Raw genomic sequence first — 24,528 nt, 5'->3', positions numbered from 1 at the left:
GTGTGCATACACTTATATACATGTGCACACACTTGCAGACCTGTGCACACATGCACACAAGTGTATATCATCATACAAAAAGGTTCCTGTCAGCTTAAGCCATTTCTCCATTGACTAGGGGAGACCAGTTCATGTAAAGATTACTTGAATCACTGTGGTTATACTTATAGTAAAAAAATAGAATTTTAACAGCATTCACAAACTGACTTGGCCATCTGATAAGCCACTGGAAACAGATGGAAAATGCCAACTTTTGGTGCTTACAGGACCACACAGTTTGTGACTATAATCATTTAGAAATTTTCCATTATTTATCTTCCTTTCTTTTGCCCAAATTTACTTTGTACTTTGAGGATATTAAGAATAAAAGCTATGTATCTATACGGATAAAGGACTTCATTCTAACTTCTATTTGTAACTCAAGAAACATCACATCAAAGTTGTATTACTGTTTTTCATGGTGGTGTTATTATGAATCTAATTCTGCTAATTCTTAAAACAAATAACTACTGTCAAAAGAAGTCCTTTGTTACATAATTAATTTTAACACTGGATAATTTCTGTTGTATAGCTTTATTGTTAGGTGCTTTATCAAGTAAGAAAATATCTGCCTATCTTTATTTCATACCTACATTTGTTCTATAATAACTAATATTTCCTAAGCTAGAATATATCTTAGAGATCATCCAATCCAGCTAAACTGTGCAGAGAAAGACATCACATGTTACATATTTCATGAAAGTAATTTTTATGGAGTACTACATAAAGATGTAAAACTATGAATTCTGAAAACATAGATGTATTTCATACTAAGGGATTTTCACAAAGAAACCTTTTGAAAATACCAATTAGAATTTGTAAATTGATACTTAGGGATGAACAATATGTGCATTGACTTGCTCAAAGACAAGGCTGACAAAACTGCATTAGTTAGGATGCCTTTGGCTGTAAATAACAGAAAATGCAATAAGAACTGGCTTAATATTAAGGAAGATTTACTTGATACTAAAATGTTTTGAGTTGAGGTGGTCCCAGGTGGCTAACTCAACAGCTCAATTACTTCATCAATGACTTAGGATATATTTAACTTTGCATTTGTCATCTTGAGAATCTAGGGTTGTCATTAAATACAGGACATCAAGTTAAATTTGAATTTTAGTTAAATTATACATGTCTCTTGTGATGTTACTCATTATTTGAAATTTCAAATTTAACTAGGTCCCTGCATTACTGTTTCCTAAATCTGGGATGCTTATCAGCATCTTGGTTTTTCTTTCTAAGCTAGCTCCACTTATGGTCACAAGATGGCTGCCTTATCTCTTAGTGTCATATGTAGATGCCAACATCCAGTGGCATAATAAGGATTCTGTTGGTAAGGAAGAAGGTGGAGGAGTGGTGTTTTGGTAGGCAACTAACACTATAGGTCTCCAAGGCAAATCTGAATTTTTGTTGATCAAAACATAGTTTCCTCTAATATTAAGTAATTATATCCTACTATGTAATTCAGCCTGCCTTCTGATTCAGGGATAGGAATTTTTTTTTCTGTAAAAAATTTTCTTTCTTTTTTAGTTTCTTTGTTGCAACCAGGAAAGCCCCAATCACCACATGTAAAATAACAAATAATATTTATTGAGTATCCTGAACCAAGGGAAAAATATGGCTCATTTGCACATTTCCCCTTCCCACTTTATTCCTAGGGCACATATAGGAGCTTCTCCATGTTCACGGTTGCTGGTTCTTTCTTCCTCCTTTATGCTGGTTGTTCACATTATGCACGGCCAAATTACATCTCAATTTCCTATGTTCTCTTCCTCTTTCCACTCTCCCACCTTTGAAAACTTAAAATATCCATGAGGCCATATTTGTACTTAAGTGATAATGGTTTTATGTGGGCTAGATAAACCAAGCTGTGTTAATATTTACTTTACTAATGTGTTGGACCTCTGAGGTAATTTAAGTCCTTAATCATTTCAACAGTTCAACCTCTTTAAAAAGCTCTTCAGGAATGCAGCCAGTTTAGGCATCTTAGTGACATGGCACTTTTGGCTTCCCTATCACACTTCCAGAGGCAGGTGGCTACAAGAAAGTTTGGCCTATATGACTCTGCCGCTTGGAGTATGTTCATTATGGCTGTTTGGTCTCACTTATGCCATCTTTCATTCCCACATCACACTCACATTGCAATCCACTGGTTTCTGCAGCCGTTTTCTCCACCCCATTTCCTGTCTCATCTTGAATGATTCATAAGTGACTTCAATATTTATAGATGTGCCCCACCCAACACCCTAGACTCATCGTTTCTTGACCTCTCCTGCTGCACAGGCCTTTAACCTCTTTGGACTTCAGTGATCTACTACCAGGGCCATCCCCCAGTGCTACCTACTCATTCCCAGCAACTCTTTACCCCCCTTAATTACACTTCACAATCTTACTGTCTTAATTTGAGTTCCTGCTCTTTTCAGTGATCCCTTTTCCTTGTTTCTATCTAATTATTTGACTTCAAAGGAACCTCAACCTTAAGAATATAGCAAAGATTCAAGTCTCTGAACCCCTATACAACCTTGCTTCTTTCCCTCCTGCCCTATGTCTTCCAACTAACCCTGCCTGCTGTGGCTCATCTCATCAACTAATCCCTCAACTTCCATCACACACAACCTCTGAGCTCCTATTCTAGATGCGTCTAAAGTTTTGTTTTTTGAAATTTAAGACCTATGTACCTAAACCTGATAATTAAAGTCATGCCATTGCCATCAGTCAGCATTGTAAAGTGGTTAAGAGCATGGACCCTGGAGCCAGAACATGGAAACTCAGTTCTAGGCTCCTCTACTTACTAGCTAGGTACCCTTAGAAAAATAGCATAACCACTTTGTGCCTCATTTTCTTCATCTGGAAAAAGGGAATAATAAGCATATCTCATAGACATATTATGATGAATAAATGAGCTGATATTTATAAGGTGTTAGAGAAATATATAATGGTTAAATAAATATTTTATTTCTCCCCTATACTCTTGTTTCCATTTTTAATAACAGTTATCCCAAACCTTTGCTCTTTTAAATTTTCCAAACAGCTCATGATCCATTACTTCAGCAGATGATCTGGCTAATTCTCTGAGTACAAAAAGGACATTAGGCATTAACTCCTTTAAATAACCTTCCCCTGAAAATTTAACTACATTGGTACGTTGTATTTCTTTCCGATCTAAAAGAAAGAAATGACCTTCTAAAATAAATTTTCCTCCCTTTCTCAAGATCACATCCCTTCAAATACCTAGCCTTTTCTGTGTATATCTAATATTTCTGTCTACTTGTTTTGTTTTTAACCAGTAAACATGTTTTATTCCTCAAAAGAATAACCAGAAATCCTTCTTCAACTCTGTATTTCCTTTTATCTATTTCCTATCTTCATCCTTTTCTTCATCAGATGTCTACATTTACTGTTTCTATCTTTACATCTCTCAAGACTATTCTTGAGAAACGATAATAATTGTAAGAAGGTCTAATAATAAAATTAAGTGGAAATAAACTCAGAAGAGTCAAAATTTTAGAACTTGGCTTTCCCCAACTAAGTCCAGACATAGGTAATCATGATTTGGAATGACCATATATTTATATAATGGCTTTCTTGCTCTTTTGTTCTATCTTTACCAACCAATTAATTGTTTTAGTTTGACTACCCCTGCTATTTCCTGTTTCCATCTTCTAAAAGGAATCAGCCCCACATAGTCGCACTACAATCAGGGTTTCACTCTCTGCCATTCCACCACAATTATTGTCAAGGGCAGCAATAACATCTGTACTGCAAAATCCAGGGATCGATTTTCAGTTTTCATCTTAATCAACTTCTCAGAAAGTTGGTAGACTTAATCATTTCCTCTTCTTTAAAACCTTTTTGTTTCAGTGGCCTTCAAGATACCACTTCTCTTAGTTCTCTTTCTACTTTGCTAGTTGTGCTAGATGATCTTTCTTAGCCTCCTTTGCTGGATTCTTCTCCTTTATTTGCCTTGAAAATGTGAAGTACTCCAAGCACTATCCTTGGACATCTCTTCTAACAATTCTTCACCAATTCCCCCTTGGTGGCCCCAACTAGTTTTTTAGCTTTGGATACTATTTTTATGCTGACGACTTTTAAATTTATATTCCAGTCCAGATTTTTCCCTTGAAGTCTATATTCATATATCTAAATGCCTACTCAACATACTCTCTTGGAAGTCTAACAGGCTTTTCAAACAATATATTCAACAAACTTTCATTTCTCCCTAAGCTCCTCCACTCTTAGACTTCTCCATCTCAGTCAGGGAGAGTGTGTAAACTTAATAGAGGGGAATTCTCAAGAACACAACAATAAAGCTGGTAAAAGAATAAAAGCCAGTAAAGGAGATTGAGAAGTAGGAGAATAGGAAAATATAAGATCAAGAAATAAATGAGAGGAATAGTCAATCCTGCAAAAACTATAAGGATAACTATAAAATGAGAGCTGAAAGGATCCAGCAGATTTGGCATTTTTGAAGTCACTGATGACTACTGCTTTGGTAGGTTTGAAATAGTTTGCTTGGGAAATAGAAAGAAGGCTGTCTAGTATTAAGGATTCAATACACACACAACACACCCTACAATATTTTAACCAAACTTTCATCCAGAGTTCCAGTTCTGTGCTGTATTTCTGAATGCTTGGGGTTACATTTCCATCAGTATGATTTGGAAGTACCTCCTATCTAACATGTCCTATAATGAACTCATTTCCTTTCCTCTTTTTCTCCTCACTTCTAAACAAATTAGTACCAAATACACGATTCTCCTAAATTCTTTATTAGGTTGAATGACACCAATACCTATCCATGCACCTGCAGTGGAAAACAAACCTTGAAGATCATTCTGTTTCTTCCTTCCCACCCATTTCGTAGTTTGTCAAATCTGATTGCATCCCCTATTTCCCTCAGTCTAACGTGAATTTTTGTTAACCTCCCTGTCCCCAGGCCCCATACATATAAGCCTCCTAATTGGCTTCCTTGCCTAACAACTTCCATGACTCTTTCTGCTATATAGTTACTAGTTATCTTTCAATAAAGCACTTTAGTTAAAAACTGGAAGTTGCTTTCAACTTCTATTCTAAGATTGCAGTAAGATAGTCTTAGAATAGCACTCCGAGGCCTTTGAAATTTGGCTGTCACTTACCAGCCATTTGAAACTTACCATTTCAAAGTTCAAATAATGTTTTCCTCCCTAAGTTGTAAATACAATTTCAAAATGTTTGGAAAATAAAGGAAAAAAGTTAGCTATAATATTGTAATGGTAGTGGAACATCTTTGTTTCACTCCTAACATCCCCCTATGGATATACATATTTGTATAGTAAACATAATTTTGCATAATATTCTTACATATTTAGCTATTCCTTGTCATGGTGCAGAAAAGGAATATAAAAGTTATAAAATATTATTTTGAGAAAAAAAAATGGAAGTAAAAGAAGAAAAAAGGTGGAGACAAGTTAGAGGTATGAATAAGGTTTAGGATGCATACCATGATGACCTACTCATCTACCATGAGTGAGCCACACATTTGGCTCTCAATTCTCTACTAACCAATGTTAAAAACAGAAACTTTGTTAGTTATCCAAGTCCCAGTGCCCATGAGATTAAAATAAAATGTCCCAGTAATTTCAACTCATCTTGGAACAAATATTATAAAAAGACTTCTTCTGAGGTTCTCGTAAAGAGAAGGCAGGGTGATGTACTTAACAAGTTCTGGGAAGACTCCTTATTAGAAGTAGCACATCTCATTTCACATCATTGTTCATATTGAGAATCAATATAGGCAGATGCTATTTTACAAATCAGAGTGATTTTGTGAAAACCAACTTTTTGGAAATCATTTTATATAATCAAAGCACCCAGCTCTTTGCTGATCTGCTTTAAATCATGGCTAAATATTAACATATTGAAATGCTCATATGTAGTATATATTAGTCACAGTAGTGGTTGAATTTTTTTAATGTTTATTTATTTTTGAGAGAGAGAGAGAGAAAGCATGTGCCTGCAGGCACATAGGGGAGAGGTGGAAAGAGAGGAACAGAGGATCTGAAGCAGGCTCCCTGCTGACAGCAGTCAGCCCAATGTGGGGCTTGAACTCACCGTGAGATCATGACCTGAGCTGAAGTCAGATGTTCAACTACTGAGCCACCCAGGTGCCCCAGAAGTGATTGAATTTTACCCTTCAGATAATCTTTCTGAATATTGTTTCTCCTCAAAATAGAATTTTAAATAGTTCTTAGGTGAAAAGTGAAATCTTAAAAACTTCAGGTCTCCTATTGGGCAATTAAAGCTTACTTGGAAGGCCAGATTTTAGGTTGAGAAGCAAAAATTCTTCTGGATCATCTGTGTGATTCCTCTTGAGAAAGTTCTCTGAGTACAAGAATGTGGCTGGCCCACGGATGCTATAGTCTTGGGCTTTTTTATGTAACAGGGAATATGATGTTATCCTAGAAGGACTCAAAAATTTACTGATAATTTAAGAAGCCTACATACTAAAATCTTTGTTTTTATATTCTCCAAGTTTTTCAGAACATTTGATAAGATAAAAGCAGTTTTTCTACCTTTGCCTTTATCAATGTTTGCAGGGCTTTTGAGATATGGATTATTGTCCTAATTAATTCTGTCACTAACTAAATGGCTGACCTTGGGCAGGCTTCTTAAGTTTCCAAGCTCATTTTCTCTCCCTTTGTAAAATGAGGGAGCTGTTGTAGGGTAACTGCCTCTGTAGAATTCCTTCCAGTTATGAGTCATACTGACCCCTCTGCCCACTTCTATAGGTGAAGAACCTCCTCAGTCAGAGGAAAGTAAGTGATTACTAATGTTTCTTTAACAGTGGACCTGGAGTACTAGGAGACAGTCACATATCTTAGGTGAGAGCATGGGCTTTGCAGGGGAAAATCCTGGTTCCACTCTGCCACTTACTAGTACACAGCCTGGGGCAAGTATTAATCTCTCTGAAGCTCAGTTTCCCTAACTATAAAGTGAGAATAATACAAATGCTTTTATAGTTGTTGTATTAAATGAGACACTGTAAATCTAGCCCTAAGTAGAGTGTCTGGCACAAGGCAAGTACTCAATCAAAAGTATCTATTTGTCACATTGTTATTTCCTTGGGTCCACTGAAATAATTGTTCTTTTAATAGCATTTCTCCAAATTGAATATCAGCACTATTATAATTACAGTATTTAAAGGTTTTAAGGTGCCAACTTGGCTGACTAGTAAAAAAAAATTGGAAAGATACAGGCTCAGGGGATTTTTAAAAAATTAACCAAAACAACCTGTGTGTTGACCTTTACCCTGTAGTTCTTTTATTTAATAACAGTCTATTAATAAATATAACTTTAAGCTGTTTGATTTAGTGCTAATGTAATCCAGGCCAAATACGCTACCTTTCTTGTCTGCTCCAAAGAAATTTTAATGGAGGTTTGGTTCATGTTTCTGTTTGATTTGAAATAAGATTGTGGGAAGTTCTTAGTTTTGGGTACCCATCAGTAGATATGTAGTCACTTTAACTTTTGATCATTTGTAGATTATATTTAAATGCAACTAAATGTGATAAAATCATTCTTAGATGGTTGAGGTAAGCTTTGAAGGCTGTATAAGTACTTATCTTTTAATTTAAACACTATCGCCTCACCATAAAATAAAAGGAAAAAATTCCCCAAATGTGGGAAAGCAGAGTTCTTGGCGATGTTCTTAAACTACAGCAGGAAATATGTGTTTGTTTATTATGACCCTAGTGCTTTCACAGGCCAGATGAACTTTCAAACACAGAGTTTTCATTCTGTTAACCAACAACTGTCACCCGACTTGTGGAAACTGATAATTTTTGCAGGGAGTTCAAGGAGAACATTTGCATAATTCCATCTGGTAGAACCTGGCTTGTCCCCACAGCTTGCAGATAGACCCTTTGTGAACAATTCTAACTGTAGGGCTACCTATGGGGTGTGTCAATTACCACAGAGTAACTTGCTGGATCAATCTGTGTTAAAGGTGGCTTTTATGGACTATCAAATTTTATAGCAAAGGAATTTTGAATTATCATTATATGTTTAAGAAGTTTTTTTGATTCCAGGTTTCTCCTCATTCATGAGATGTGGGCCTCAACTGATTTGTACCAAGTTGTGGAAGAATAGTTACTTGTATTTCTTCTAGAAAGTTCTCTGCAGGATAAAGGGTGAGTAATATATAGATAGAGAAAGAATCTACACTGATTCATAAATCTTGAATACCTGATTGTTAAATATCTAAAATGTATCAAGCTGTTGAATAGACTTTCATTACATGAATTAAATTTCAAAAGTTTCTTAGGAACTAGCTTATTATTTTCTGTCTCTGTAGCTCTATTTCCTTTAACATTTCATTGTTTAATTAACTCTCATGGAACTTCACTTATTTTAAAAGCAATTTTAAAGGACTATACACTGAATTTATATACAACTTTCTAAAAATTGCCTACAATTATTATTAATTTGTCAAAATTGATTTAATTAGAATAAAGAGATTATTCAGTAGATACATCTTATAGCTTCTGAATTGAAGAATGACAAAAAGGGCGACTTAAAACTGACGCCAAGATAGAGGGATCTGCCGGTTCTGCTCTATATCACAATGGTGGTTGATATGAAGTGTCCTTGTTTTGATGTCCTACCTGCTCAATCTTCTACTTTTTGGTTAGTGATGGTAAGAGAAATTGGTAGAGTTGAATGTAAGGAATAGACAAAAATGGTTTAGCAAAATCCTGTCTGAGTCTGGCAAAAACCCCGCTCTCTCCCCATTTTGTCCACCCTCAAACTTGCCAAGCCTTGTTCACTTTGGCTTTATTTTAAAAATGCATTTCTGGTGAGTGAGGAAAGGTTTTGTACTGTGTTTTCAATGACTCACCCAAAATAACTCCATTGAACTTGTAAACGGTCCTGTTCTGAATGCAGATTGTGTTTGTTCTGAGATGGGCATGAAGGAGCTGCAGAAAGGAGATTAGAGAAGGGAAATGTGGTGGGAGAGGCAGTGCAGTTCAGGCACACATCAGAATTATTTTTAAAAAATACATTGTGTGTGTGTGTGAAAGACGGTTGTCTATGAGGTCAGTACCTTTTAAAGTTCTTAAAGATACATCAGTATTAAATACGGTTCATCTAGCCACCAACCTCTTTCTTTTGATTCTCATAAAATGTGAAAGGAAGATTTATCTGTGAATATATAATTCCAAATACATGCATTGTGAAACTTTTTAAAGTGCTAAATGGCTTCAAATAGGAAATAATCATATATATAACACAAGCTAGAAATTAATCTTAAAATAGGAAGAAAATGTCTATCAATACATTGATCACATAATAGGACAGTGTTAAAACTGGGAAGTGCAATAATGACATCCTCTTGTGTACTGCATAAAAATGTTTAATACCACGTGGCACTGATTATTCAACATCAATAGATGTACCTCTTGAAAAGCTTTTATGATTTAAAATGTCAGGGACCTTTAAAAACAATATTTTAGGGCAGGACTGAAAAGAAAAAAAAAAAAGAACTGATCTAAACTTTCATGAATTCATGAAACAGACCAAATAAAGTTTATTCTGTTATATAATCTTGCTTCAGTCAATTGTTAATGAAGAATAGATGAGCTATTTTTACCTGTTGCTCAGAAACACCAAAGAATTGAGCCACTGAAAAGAAAACAAGCTATCTACAAGGTTTTACCATGGAGAGGGTAAATTTAGCAGTATGTGGCAAAAAGAAATGGTGATCTGAGGACAGTGAAATGGATGATAAAATGACAAGTCTTCAACATGCACAAAATCAGAAAGTATGTAAACTTACCAAGATTTTGTAAATAATCTGCAAGGCAAAGTTCCAGTGGTATAAACACCTGCTTCTCTCTCTGGTGTGTACTTGAGAAAATAAGGGAAATAAAAATAGCAGATTGTTACGCTATATTAATGCTTACTTATGAGGACAATGAACTAGTATAATAATCCCTCAATTTTTGCTAATGTGGAAAAACCCTAAGAATAATAGGTTCAAGTTATAGACTACATAAATGAATTTTATCACTTTAAAATATACACAACTAGAAATACTGTAATGATTAATAATGACTCAAATATATATAAAAATAAAACAATCTTAAATCAGACTAACCACCTTTCCTCATAGTTCATTTGTATGGTTTGTAAATAATACTTTGAAAATTTTCAAAGAACTCATTTGTTGAGTAATATTTTCCTTTCATCCTCTTTTACCTTAGTGTAAATTATTCCACTAAGTATCCCTGGAAATGTTAGTAGCTGTACTGAGTGAGCCCAAAATATTTCATGTTGAAATGAATTTTAGAAATACTGGGTTAAACAAAGTTAAACAGGTTTTTTTTTTTTCCTTAATAAGCCTTGAGAACTTACTTCTCAAGTCTCTTACATTCATTGTGACTGGGTTGGGTGGGAGAGGTGGGAATATAATATACAGTGTTTTCTAAACTTATTTCATACAGAATTCTGTTCTCCATGCACTCCTTTGAAATATATAATGCTGCTTTGTTTATTTAACCTGCAGTTCTACTTAGCTTACACCTCCCAACTTCCTTTTGTCTTAATAAGGGGTGAAAATTTGGTAAACTGCAATGCTACCACTTTCTGATCAGAGTCTGTATCAAGATTTTGAGGCATAAAATAAAATTTTGATTACATAAATATTCTTGAACAAACAATAACTAGAACAACATGCTTTAGCTTACTCAATAGTAAATCTTACTTAGTAATTTTGAGGCATGTGTTAAGGTCTGGAAGAGTAAAAAATAACTAAAGTAATTAAACTGAGCATGATGTTTCATTTCTAGAGATAAGCTTTTCCATTTAAAAGTGTCTAACCAGAATAGGTTTTCTGTCCTAGCCTGAATTTATGCGATTTTTAAAATTCATCTGCATACACATGAGGACAGATGTCACTTAACGGTATAAGAATAATCCTTCTATTATAACATTGATTTTTGCCTCTGCAATATAACAATCCCAGCAGCTATCCTGAGCGCCTACTTCCATGTGATTCCATGTGATGCTCACATCAGTTTGGGAAGGCAGTTATCATGATTGCTATTTCACAGATGAGGAATGTGATGGCCAAAGATATTATCTGTTTTGCCTTAGGCCATAAAACTAGAAAGATAAAGAAACAGATTTCAAACTTCAGTCTGACACTCAAGACCCTACTGTTTCCACTACAATTTGCTGGATGGAATTATCCACATCTAACTTAAATTTGTTTATTTCTTTACCTTGCAAGTATCAGTGAATCAGACATGACTCCTTATGGAGAGGTTCTGTAATGGGGATATGCAGTTGGTCAACAATATAGTACTTGTTGGGAAAAAAATCCTTGAAGAATCAAATAGATTCTCCTCGTGTGTAACATGGCATTCCTCACTGAATAAAGGAAACACCTTGGGCATTTTTTAATATCTCAAAGTTGAGAATACAATTAAAACCCTTTACAGTTCAAAACAGCTTGCTGTTTCAAGGATTTCCTTCCCTACTACTTCTGTACCCTCAACATATTACATTAAAAATGATCATGTAGAAGAAAACATACAATTGCGCTATTAGATTTTAAGCAATTTCTGTATTCTATTCCAATGCTACCTGCTGGCATTTGCCCCTCCTTTCTTTATAGCTTGATTCTGGTGGTTGGCTTTTATTTTTATGTTTTTAAATGTTTATGTATTTGAGGGGCAGAGAGAGAGAGAGAGACAGAAACAGAGAGACAGAGACAGAGAGAGAATCCCAATGTGGGCCTCGGCTCCTGGAACTCATCAACTGCGAGATGACCGGAGTCAAAATCAAGAGACCAAAACTTAACCGACTGAGCCACCCAGGTGCCCCTGGTTTTTAAATATAAAATATATTTCACTATTGCCTTTCTCAAAAGTTCTTTGTTGTTTAAAAGTATTAAACAACAAAACTGAATAAAAAATAATAGGCCTTAGAGAAACAATGTAAAGCAAATACTTTATCCATTTGTCTGTCCATGCTGAAGAACATAAAGAACAGAAAAATTTACCTCAAGAAAAGTCATCCGTCCTCTGTACTAAAAGTGTAAGGGGTACAAGAGGAATACAGAATGTTCTTTAATCTCTCACGGTTTACACTCCAATCTGGCTGGGAAGTCAAACATACCCTCAAAGGCCAGTCATATTATTTACTGCACAATTCAGTCTTAAAATAAGTGATCCAGACATTCAGTTGTGAATCAGGGCATCATGGGAGAGATGTGACCAGAAGTGGTGGAAAGATACGGTTGAAGAAAAGTTCTGGCTCAGGTGGATCTTGAAGTTCATAAAGGTATTGGAGAGAAAAGAACAGGAGTAAATTGAGAAGCAAGGACATAGAGTCAGCAAACAGCACGTGGAGATAATGGAGTTGAAGCTGGCAGCCCCAGATGAGTAGGGTGGGGTCTGTTAGGGCCCTGCATGGAACTGTAAAGACAGTATATTTTGTTCTGTGTGGCTTTTGACCACCCCTTTCAGTGTCTCTTCTCCAGCTACTTCCCTCTCTCTCTCTTGCTTACCTTTCCTACAGGCAGCTAGGCCCTAGCCTATTCTGAAGGGCCATTAAACCTGTTAGCTGCATTTTGCTACAGGACTCTTGAAGGCTGAAAAGTCTTTAAGATTCAAGGAAAGAATAACAATGAAATTTCAAGCCGATGAGATTCTAGTATCACTGTTCTAGCTCCCCTTGTATTTTCACAGTACCTCTACCTAGACCCAGAATATAATGGTGGTTCTGGAAAGTAGTCTGGATTTTGGATAGGATTTTGTAGGTATTGATAAACCATCAGAAGTTTGTGTGTGATTTCAACAGGATTTTATAGTCTTTATGCTAATGAGATTTTAAAAGGGGGAGAATGCCCAAATGCATTTTTAAAATAGTTCTGAATCTTGACATCAACCTCTATCTTTTCATCTCTCCACGTCCAACGTCAATGTGGAATCTCCAGATTAAACATTCTTTCTCAATTCGTTTTCATACATAACCACGATAAATAACTTTCTTAAGGCAGGAAAGTAGCACTTCACGAAGTTTGGTCTTTTCCAGGTTTGACATTTTGACAAATACCAATTAGGAGGCTCTTTTCTTTCATCTTCATCCTCAATTCCTTGGACTTCGCCAACAATAGTAACTCGGCGAGCCCAACCAGACATTTGTTTTGACGCGGTGAAGATGGGCAGTTGGCCTTTCCACATTTTTGCTGTGAGAGAAGTTGACAGGAAACAAAGATTGCTACCAAACAAACAAGCAAACAAATCTCGCCCACTCCGCGGGCCACCTCAGGGGAACCCAACGCCCTAGTCCGCGCCGCCGCCCCGCGCTCCGCCCCGCGCGCCCCCGGCCGGAAGGGGGCGTGGGACGCCGCCGAGGGAGGGGCGCGCAGACACGCCGCGGCCGGCCGGGCCTCCGGCGCGTCGGGCGGAGGCGGGAGGCGGAGGGCGGGAGGCGGAGGCGGGAGGCGGAGGGCGGGAGGCGGAGGGCGGAGGACGGGAGGCGGGGAGCGGGGCCAGGGGGCCGGCCGGCGCTCGTTCTCTGCCGCGCTCGCTCGGGCCACTAGCGCTCCCGCGCCGCGCGGGGCCGGCTTCATGTGAAGCGCCGGCCCTCTGCCCCCTCCCTCCCCTTCCTTCCCTCCCTCCCTCCCGTCCCCTCCTCCTCCTCCTCCTCCTCCTCCTCCTTCTTCTCCTTCTTCTCCTCCTCCGCCCCCTCCCGCGCCCGCTGCCGCTTCCCGGGGGCCCCCCCAGCCCGGCTGGGCGCTGACAGCAGGGGCGGGGGTCCCGCTGCCACCGTGTCTCAAGCAGGCTCCGACTAGGGCAGCGGAGCTCCCGGTGCGGCCATGGACCGGCCCCTGGTGGCGTCGGCGGAGGCGGAGGAGGAACTGGAGTGGCAAGTGGCGAGTCGCAGGAGGAAGGCCTGGGCCAAGTGCCGCGGCTCCTGGCAGGCGTCGGAAACGGAGGACCTGTCCACAGAAGCGACGACGCAGGACGAGGACGAGGACGACGAGGAGGACCTCCCGGGCGCGAAGCTGCCGGCGGCCCCGGGGAGAGGTCTGTGCGCCCGGCCGTGCCGCGGCGGGCGGGGGACTCGGGGAAGTGCAGGCTGGCGGGCGGGGGAAAGTCTCGTGCGCTCTGGGCAACTGCTCTAAGTTCTGGCAGATCCTGCGGGCAGGCCGGGGGAGAGGGGACACTTGGGACCTTTAAATGCGCGCCCTTGACAAGGCGTCTCCAGAGTCAGCATAGACACCCCGGTGCCATCTCGTTTTCCTTTAGATGGACACTGGGACGTGTTGCTTAGGCTACATGTTACCCCCAGTAGATTTTCCTACATGGGAGCGTCCAGGTTGACCCCGACGTCGGAGTCCCCCAGGGGTCGGTAACCACGCTGTCCCCTCACTCTGCCCTGCAGGAAACGTGCCCAACGAGAAGATCGCGATATGGCTCAAGGACTGCCGGTGAGTCCTCGCTTTCGCCTCTCGCGTCCCAGAGGGAGATCCGCGGAGATGGCCCTCCCGAGTGGAGCAGAGTCACCCGGGCCGCAGTCCCTGTGGGTCCCATGGCGGTGTGAGCTATAAACCGGAAAGTGAGCCGGCGGATAGCTTCCTCCTTTGAAAGATTAGAAATGGAAGTACTGTGACCGCTGATTATTTGGTGACCGTGTTGACTTTACAGTTGTTAGGACTTCAGCCCCCCTTGCGTGATGTTAGCATCGGAGAGCAGAGACCTAAAACGAATAATCATGCCATGCCTCGTTATATGCTTGCCTTGTTTTTATTCGAAAGGATTTTCACATTTCACACGGTATTTTACTTTGCTTTTGTTTTGACATCTGTATATCTGGCATGAAATGATTTCCCTTTCAAATGTGTTTTAGATGAATTTAATTTACTTAACAACTTAACTGGCCTTAATTTTATTTCTGTGCCTTAATTCTATTTGGATAGCTATAAAACCAGCTAACTTGTTTTCTTGTAGTTTACTCCTTGGGCACGCATTTGTCAGACGGCACTGGAATGCACTGAAGGGACATAGAGAGCTTTGAAGGCATTCAAACGGCATAAATCTGTTTAATTGCATACTTGGGCAACTGGTACCAATCTGGTTGATAAAGTACAAGGGGAGATAGATCATTTTGCAAGTAAATCTTACTACAGTAAAAAAGCTTGTTATCTACTTTAATTTTTTTCTATTTATTTTCTACTTGTAGAATATCATATGAAGAATGTTGCTTTTTAACTTTGGTTAAGTTGTTTGCTTCTGCACATATTTCTGCCATCTCATTTTGGGCTTTTCTTAATCTTTTGTTCAAGTATACCAGAGGTAAGGAAGTGTTTTGGGGGGGGAAGGAGAAGCGATTTTCATATATGCCAGTTTATTTTTCTTCCCTAAGCACAGATAAAATATTGGCCACTACTCTGTTGATATCCTGTTTTAATGAATTACCTGGATTTTTGAGTAATGGTGAATAAATACTCTTATTTAGGAGTATCATTGACTCTTTGAGATACGGTGAAATATATGGTCTGTCTTTCTAAAGATACACCGAAAAAGGAAAAAAGAAAGTTTAATGGCAAGTGAAAAATCACATTATTTTATGATGTATAGGAATTAAGATTATATAAAAGATCACATCAAGTAGACAGTAAATAAGTAAGTTTATCTTGTAAGGTAAATGCGGTAGGCAAATGTTACTCATCAGGCATACCATCTCCGAAAATTTCAAGTTTTGTTGCTGGTCTTATGTAGGCAGATTCTTTGGTCTGCTGCTCCTTCCCTTTTAGGTTTCCTGCATAGGTTTCCTTCTTGTTCCCTACAGTTGCATCTATTCTGTACAAAAGGGACATTCATTTGTACCTGGGAAAGCTGGAACAAATAGTCTTGTAATGCTAGCTGTATTATTGCAGATTTGACTGCTAGGACATATGCAACTCTAGGGTTTTTTTCTCTAACAGGTTTTTCAAAGTTGGGCATTTACCTACTTTGTATACAGTATTTACAAATGATCTAAAGCTAGCTTTTTCCCCTGGATACATTCTTATTTATTTATTTATTTTTGTATTGCTGTCCATATTCTGAATAAAGATTCCATTTGTTGTTCCTTAAAGGATGTAGGGGTCTTTGATAATCTTTTTTTTTTTTTTTTTTTTTTTTTTTTTGCTAAGTGGAAATAATTGCTTGGATTAACATCTAAGAAAGGATAGTTTTTGAACGAATTTAGAAGAAAGCAGTTATAAGAGTGAGAGACTTGTTTCTGAAGGAGAATGGCAGTTACAGTCTCTTTATTTGCCATTTTCTGTTAGTGCATAGACCAGCAGAGACATCTGCAGGAGTAATACAGTGTTTTATCCTAAGAAAGTAGCCATCAAGAAAGAAGGACTTTATAGAGGCATAAATTCAAGTTTCATTAAAATATATGTAAAAACTTGGCTCAGTTTTTTATTGTTTTCATGGTAGTTGTGATTCGTTAACATTTCAAAAGCACTAATTTTCGAAGAACTACCATTGCCTGTGTATTTGCTTGCAGAAAGTTTTAACATTAAATTGCCATTTCAATAATACATTTTTTTAGACTGATATTTTTATGATTGATTCCATGACTGATGTGAATTTGTAAGAGATATAAATTGTTACTGATGAAAGGTTTATATCAAAACAGAACGTTCAAAATAAAACATTTCTTAATATAATTCAGTTTTTAGACAGAAGCGAAAAACATTTTCACATTGAAAAAAGATTTCTAAGTTATCTGCATTTGAACGGGAAGAATGTGTAGGAATTTTAGCAATGGCTGGTTCTTAAGGTTGATTCTCAAGCCAGCTTTTTAGTTTACAGAGTTGAATGAAGATATATGTATTTTACAGTTTCAAAGCAGAAAAAAATAATCTCAAGTTTCTCCGTTAGACCAAAAAAGATAGTAGTTGGGGTTAAGGGAGGCACTAATTGATGCTCTAAAATGCTGGTGATAGATTTAACAGATGAGGTTTAAAAAACTGTTGAACCTTACTTCTCACTAGACCCTGACTTTTACATTTTATTTAGATAAAGATTTGTTTTCTTTTAATTCTGTTTCCTGTTTCTAGGGAAGGGATTGAGGGGAGCAGACATTTTTTTAATGCATGTTGACATTCTCTTTTTCTGTTTTTGTAAAGAAAATGCTAATTCATATCATTTGTAATTATAATTCTTGTTCTTAATTGCTGGCAGATCAGATGTGTGATTAAATCATTCCTGGTGAACTGACTTGAGGATAGGTATTTGCTTAGTTAGGAGGATATTACTTATGTAATACTCTTGCATTCCTTTTGTGTTTGGGGAGGAGAGTTAAATGTGATTAGAAGCTTGCTGGCTATGACCTTTTAAGTGTAAAGTTGTGCAGTGACAACTCTCCAGACAGCTTTTCAAGACTGAGGTTTATATGTTTATGTGGTTTCAGTACCCCTTTGGGAGCCTCACTGGATGAGCAAAGCAGTAATACACTCAAGGGTAAGAGAAAGTTGCCTTTCTAAATCTGTTCTTTATGTGAAGGTCCTACTTTATTTCACTGCTTTGAGTGAAAGTATACATATGTAAATTATAAAAGTGATGTTCATTTTATAAGCTATACCATTCTGAGAGAAAAGCCAAAAGAAAGAAACCTTGTCATGAACCGTAAAACAGTGAATAGTTTAAGAAAATCACTAAACCTTTACACAGTGTGAAACTCATATTTTTATTATCCAGTTAGATATTATGAAAACTAATTAAATACAGAAATAGAATATGTAAACTTAAGGAAAATATTGAATGAACTGGGTCAGCTTTAGTACAGCATTTCTTTGCTTACATTACATTAACCGAAATTGCCACACCTGAAATTTTACCACCTGTGTGAGACACAGTTCTAAAGTTCAAAGTACAAAAGAATGTACAGGTAGTGGCAAGGCATATATAAAAAAAACAAAAAAACAAAAAACAAAACACTTATAGTATTAGAAAAATCTAGCTTGAGCTTCTGACTATTAAGGGAGGTAAAAGGAGTGATTGCTCCGGGATCTGATTTTCCTTGAAACTCTTGGATACGATGTTAGCTAAATGAGTATCTTCAAAGACATAGTGAGTATAGAATAACTTCTATCAGGGCTTATAACAATTTTACCTTGATGCAGATCATGGTTTCTTTGCGATAAAGTAAAGCTTATACTTGCTTTTTGAAATTATATAATCAGAATAATGTATGAGTATATTCAGGTTTGAAATACCTTATTGTAGCTTACATTTTGTTTGGTCAATTTTAACTAAAACTACGATTTTATATGTGAGTCCAAAAGAACAGAACACTAGAATGCATCTTACGTTTCTTTCAGGTGTGCTTGTGAGAAATGGAGGCAGTTTTGAAGATGATTTGTCATTGGGAGCTGAAGGTAAGTTTTTTTGGAAGAACTGCATTTTCATACAGGTTTAAAATGAAAAAAAAAAAAAAAGGTTGAGTGCTTTCAGGTTTACAGTCCTCAGCCAAAGTTAAAGGTCTTGAAAATGGCTGAGACACATTTTACAGAACCTTTGACATGTTAATAATCTAGTCAGAGCTTGTAGGATACCTGTAGGAATGGCTCTAAAAATCGTTGTGGAATGTCCTTGTCTTCCTTGGACTTAATTGCTTAAAGGAACTGTTTGGGGGCAAACAATGGTCATAGAACTGAGGGAAGAATTGTCCCGCAGAAGGAAGGAAACTTAAATATTTATACATGAGAAGACTAAATTGAAGCTTATTTTTAGTGTGAGGTAGCCTTATGTCAGACTTACAGCTGTGGCTTGTCTATCTCCTTGCATTCAAGTGTCTCCCATCTCCCCCCCCCCCCCCTTACTCTCTTTCCAGATTGTTAGAACTCTGAAGAACAAAAACAAAATTAGAGTTATTAGAATTTAATTAGAAAACATTATGCTGATGTCTATTCCAGACTGCATTAACATTTTAAAAGCGTGTCGTACCATGTTTAAATTTTCACAGATTGTATCATCTTTTCCAGTGGATTTATAGTAAAATTTTCCACAATGTAGAATTAAACATTTTTATTATTTTACAGGTATTTGAAGATTATTGGTAGTTGTACAGCTGGGTTATTAATGTGTACTTTTTTATCAAAAAGAAATTAAGGATTTTATTAAATCTTTTTAGATTATAAGTTGATGAATGGTGAATTTATCCACTGAATGTAATAACCTTGATCTTTTGCTATTTTAAATCAATCTGTATGTATATTACTTCTAACATTTAAGACTCTAGAATATGTGAATATGTTAGTTTTTATTATTGAAGTTAATGTGCTTTCAAGGAATAAACTCTGTAAAGAGCTTAGACTTACTGCTTCCTAATTAGTACAGTTGAGCATGTTGCCAACCCCTTACTGAAAATGCATTTCAATGTTACAGTAAATAGCAATTTTGATATCTGCCTTAATTTCACAATATGGAATTTTTTTAAGACTTTTTTTTTTTTTTTAAAGCAGGTTTAGGTTTACAGAAAAATTTAGAGGAAGGTATAGAGATTATCCCTGTACTTCCTGCCTCCATATATGCATAGCCCTCCCAATAATCAACGCCCCCTACCAGAGTGGTACTTTTGTTACAACTGATGAACCCATAATGAGGCATCATAATTACCCAAAGTTCACGGTTTACATTAGGTTTCACTCTTGCATGTGTACATTCTGTAGGTTTGGACAAATGTATGATACCATGTATCTATCATTATCATATCATAAATGTATTTTCACTGCCCTAAAAACTGCCTCCGTCTGCTTGTTCATCCATATTGAATGATTTTTCTGGAAACCAGAACCTAAAAGGAAGTTTCAGAGAAGAATGGAACTATTATGTTGTTTTACTGAAAATTATTTCAAGATTATTTACATTCATTCAGTAAATATTTATTGAATATTACATGTTAGGCATCTTTCTGAGTGGATGTACAAACAAACTAACAAATTGCCATGACTTTGTAAATCAGAAGTGAGAAAAAATCTGGTGTGCTGAAATAGATATGTTTATAATTATTTTCCTTCTTTATATTTGCCTATAAAAGTTCAGTGCAGTAAATTTAACTGACTCTACACTTAACAATACTTACCTGTTTAAGACTTGTAAATCTAGGATAAAGTTTAAAAACAATTTTTTGAAGAAAATTTACTTTGAAACGAGTAGAAATTTTCAAAATACGTGCATGAAAAATTGGTTGTAACTGGGATGAATTTTCAGTCTTTGAAAAAGCACCTTAGAAACTTATATATACTGTTGCCACACTTAAATAATGTTAAGTCATGTTTTTGCTCTTGAAAGGTCTTTGGTAATAGCTTTTAAATTTAATAATTAGAAACACATTTACTACAGATGCTGTATATCTTCTTACCATTTATTTTTAATTGTTAAACATAGAAATTTAATTGGTTATCTGTATAGCTTTTATTTTAAACATTCAATGAAGGAAGTAGTTAATTTTACATTGCTAACAAACAAAAACACCATCTAGAAGCTACTGATTCTCTTCATATCGATCTGTATATTACTTTTAATGATCTAGATTTAATGAACCAAGACATGAGTTTGGGATATTAGGCATTTAGCTGTAATATTTGGCTAATATGCTTTCTTGATGATTATCTCACAGTAGTTACTGTCCTACTAACAATTATGCTCTGCATTTATTCTTTATACATGTAGCCAACCACCTCCATGAAACGGATACTCAAATTGAAAACTGGTAGGTAGCTGTGGTGTTTATTCTCTTCCTTTTCAAAAATGAAGAACATTTATGAAAATAAGGTCTCATATAGTCTAATTTTGTTTATAGCAATAATATCTTGGCCAAAGAGAGAAGACTGCAGTTTCATCAGAAAGGGAGAAGTATGAATTCCACTGGATCTGGGAAAAGTAGTGGCACAGTCTCAAGGTGACTTATTCTGAAATTATACTACAGTTACATTGTGTTATAGGCAATCTACTCTTTACTGTTTTTTCAGTCTTGGATTTGGCTTGATAGTATGAAATCAAAAGAATACAAAATGTTTCATTCATTGCTTTTTTCTTTTTTTTAAATTAAGATTAAATAAAAAGCAACAGATGTGTTTATAACGCTGCTGGAATTCTTGTTATAATGAGTATTTTGAGCCCTATCAACAACTTGAAATCGGAACTCCATAGTGGAATAACTTCTTCCAGAATTCTCCCATTTTGGGGGAGGGCGTGGTCTTAAATTATTCTTACATAACAATCAGAATAAACCTTTCTAATTTAAAGCTTGATATTTAAGCATAGATGTATCTTCAACATACTAAATCAAAGATCTTCAAAATATATATTGAAATAGGCAAGTACATGTGCCCATGGAACCAGTTTAAATTGTTACCCAATTTATTGTATTGGAACCTGAGCATTTTCTGTGAAACAAATTGAAATTTTCTTCTGTTCAAGCTTCATCTCTAACATTCCTGTTTTCCTCAGTGAGTCTCAGAAGGTGGATTATCACTAGTATGAGGAAGAAGAGATAAGAAATGTTTAATTCCCAATCGAATGAGAACAAGATTTTCCTTTGAGTAACCCATTCTCTCCATACCTTACTCCTCCTACTTCCTGAGTGAAAGTGGTTAGAGAAAATTTGAAAGTAAGCTCCTCCCTCACTTTTCTGAGTTCAGCTTGTTACCTGTGTTGCATCTTCAGTGACAGCCAAAGAGAGCAGAAAAGCTCGAGTTCTGCAGGATGTCCTGTGCTACCAACTTCCCAGTATATTTTCCCTTTCCATCTTTTCCTTCATCTGTTTATTCCTTATTCTCCCTCACCTGTTCTCTAATTGTTTTAGCTGCTTTGCTAGGACTCTCTTAAAATGACAAAAAATATAAGGTGAGGAATCATTTAGGGAGTCTTATTGAGTGTCTTCTTGGGGATTAGCTCTTTTTTCCAATAGTAACAGTTTGAAAGAATGGACTCTTTTTAAGAGTAATATATCACATTTAGTACACAATGTATGAAGAAATAAATAATAATGGTGTAAAGAGCAGAAGCTCTTTTTTATAATGTGATGTGGACTATAAACTTATTTTATATCTTGATGTTTCTTTTTTTTTCTTGTAGTGTTTCAGAATTGTTGGAACTTTATGAAGAAGATCCTGAAGAAATTCTTTATAATCTTGGATTTGGACGAGATGAACCAGATATTGCTTCCAAAATCCCCTCCAGATTTTTTAATTCATCATCATTTGCCAGAGGGATAGATATTAAAGTATTTTTGAGTGCTCAAATGCAACGGATGGAAGTAGAAAATCCAAATTACGCTTTAACAAGTAAGGTTTTTAAATATTAGCATCCACAGTGAAATGGTCTTATTTTTTTAAAACCTTGCTAAGTTTTAGGAATAGCACTGGGAACTTAATTATTGAGGTTAACACAATAGCTGTTTTACTAAAAGTTAACTTTTCCCTCTCTTCATTCTTGACTTACTTGTTACCATAACTGACGTATGAAACCTTGTACTTTTCTTAAACTTCCCTCCGGATTGCTGATGTTCAAAAAGGAAAGAAATAGGGCAGAGGCTTGTTACTGTTAACTGAAGTCAGTCAATTTTAGGCATTTTCTATAAATCTAAAATAGCATAGCTAACTTGATAATTTTTATTTATATTATATCTTTGCTTATTTTTCTCTGTTGAACAGAAGTTCCAAAATAGGCATCCTCAGATGGTCCTTGGAACAGCTTTAAGAGATCTGTAAATCCAATCCTACCATCCTCCCTCCATAGGAAAACATTTGGAAGAGTCTTAATTAAGTCAGACATAAAAATAGAATCAAGCTATGGAACAATAGCTGTTCTTTTCTCTTCAGTATTGTCACACTTCGTGCTTTTTTTGGTTTTAAATCATAAAAGATAAATTTTTAAATTCTTAAAACATAACTTCTGCTGTTGAGAGTGAAAAATCTTCCCTTTCCCTGGTAAAAGAGAAACTTTAAGTGTTGGATAAGGAAAGAAGTTTTGGTTTTATAATCTTTGTGATTTAAGTTCGATTTTTGGCACACTAAAAAGTAGTAATAGTTTAATATATGTATACATATATAAACATATATAAAATCAACATCCTTTTCTTTTTGTAGGCCGTTTTCGTCAAATCGAAGTGCTTACTACTGTGGCCAATGCATTTTCTTCTTTATATTCCCAAGTCTCTGGGACTCCCCTGCAGAGAATTGGAAGTATGTCCTCAGTGACTTCTAACAAGGAGACAGACTCACCTCCACCTTTAACCCGAAGTAACACTGCAAATCGTTTAATGAAAACACTATCAAAACTAAATTTATGTGTTGATAAAACAGAGAAAGGAGAAAGTAGTAGTCCTTCCCCAGCAACTGATAAAGGAAAGATTCCGAATGTTTCAGTGATGGAAGAAAGTGGCAATAAAAATGATCAAAAATGTCAAAAACTTGTAAAAAAGAAAGACTCATCTTCTATGTTGGCTACAGTTAAAGAAGAAGTATCAGGTAGTTCAGCAACTGTTACTGAGAATTCTGACATTGATAGACTTTCTGATGTAGCAAATAGCAATTTTAACCAAAAAACTGAAAGTGAACAAAATGGAGAAACCCAAAGCCATGAGAATAAACTGGGTGAGGAATCTGGTATTCTAGAATCTGACTTAGCTAATGATTTCAGCATGTCCAGCCACAGTGAGCTGGAAAATGGCAGTGAGCTGAAGGGTGTCCATGTGTCCACACCTGAAAAAGAGCCATGTGCACCACTGACGATACCATCCATAAGAAATATAATGGCACAGCAGAAGGACTCCTTTGAAATGGAAGAGGTAGGTAAAATATTACTGAGACCTGTTTCAAATAATGAATTAGGGAAGAAAATACAAAACATGTCTATAAGATGAGTGGTGGCTAATAGATTTATACTAGAAAAAAAATCATTCTGATTTTGAGTTTTCAAATTTTGGTTCTGTGCTTTGCAAACTAAGAATTGGTCACAGGACCGTCCATTGCCGGGGTAATGAGACAGTTACTTCATCAGCTCCTCTGCATCCTCTGTCATTTACTGCTGATACTTGAACTTTTATCCCCTTTCTCTCTCAGTTTAAGATTTTGATGCCTTGAGAAAACCCTTGAGAATATATTTAAATTACAATCAGTGTTGCATAATAGTTAAAAACATAGGCTCTGAAAGCAAAGAGGAGTTTGAGTTCTTTTTTTGCTGCTAAATTGCTATGTATCTTTGGGCAAACTTTTCGCAAAGTATCTTAGTGGAAAGGATAAGTGAAGTGTGAATAAGGCTTCGAGAAGGATAGATTTTTATAGTGGGATTGGAAAGAACCTGAAGATATTATGTATCTGAAGGGAAGGATAGGAACCTCAAGGAATAAGGTTTGAAACACCAGGTCAGGGAACATGATTTCTGCAAGCCTAGAAAACCAATGTTTCCTTACTTTTCATTTCTACCTGGAGGTATT

At 36.6% G+C, this 24,528-nt stretch overlaps 1 protein-coding gene across 3 annotated transcripts in view; it reads left to right on the top strand.

The window, feature by feature from the left end:
- The first annotated feature begins 13,903 nt into the window (after positions 1-13,903).
- Positions 13,904-24,528, top strand: part of ITPRID2 (ITPR interacting domain containing 2) — a 39,965-nt gene continuing 29,340 nt past the window's right edge. For all 3 annotated transcript variants that reach the window (XM_049615410.1, XM_049615407.1, XM_049615406.1), the window contains exons 1-8: positions 13,904-14,114; positions 14,473-14,518; positions 17,497-17,546; positions 18,407-18,463; positions 20,760-20,799; positions 20,890-20,988; positions 22,167-22,375; positions 23,180-23,880. In XM_049615410.1, the coding sequence (XP_049471367.1) occupies positions 13,904-14,114; positions 14,473-14,518; positions 17,497-17,546; positions 18,407-18,463; positions 20,760-20,799; positions 20,890-20,988; positions 22,167-22,375; positions 23,180-23,880 (1,413 nt within the window). The remainder of the gene's footprint in view (positions 14,115-14,472; positions 14,519-17,496; positions 17,547-18,406; positions 18,464-20,759; positions 20,800-20,889; positions 20,989-22,166; positions 22,376-23,179; positions 23,881-24,528) is intronic.

This window comes from Panthera uncia (assembly GCF_023721935.1).
Source record: "Panthera uncia isolate 11264 chromosome C1 unlocalized genomic scaffold, Puncia_PCG_1.0 HiC_scaffold_3, whole genome shotgun sequence".
In the NCBI taxonomy this organism is placed as follows: domain Eukaryota; kingdom Metazoa; phylum Chordata; class Mammalia; order Carnivora; family Felidae; genus Panthera; species Panthera uncia.
The sequence above is the reverse complement of the archived record's forward strand: the minus strand, read 5'-3'. Positions and strand labels throughout refer to the sequence as shown.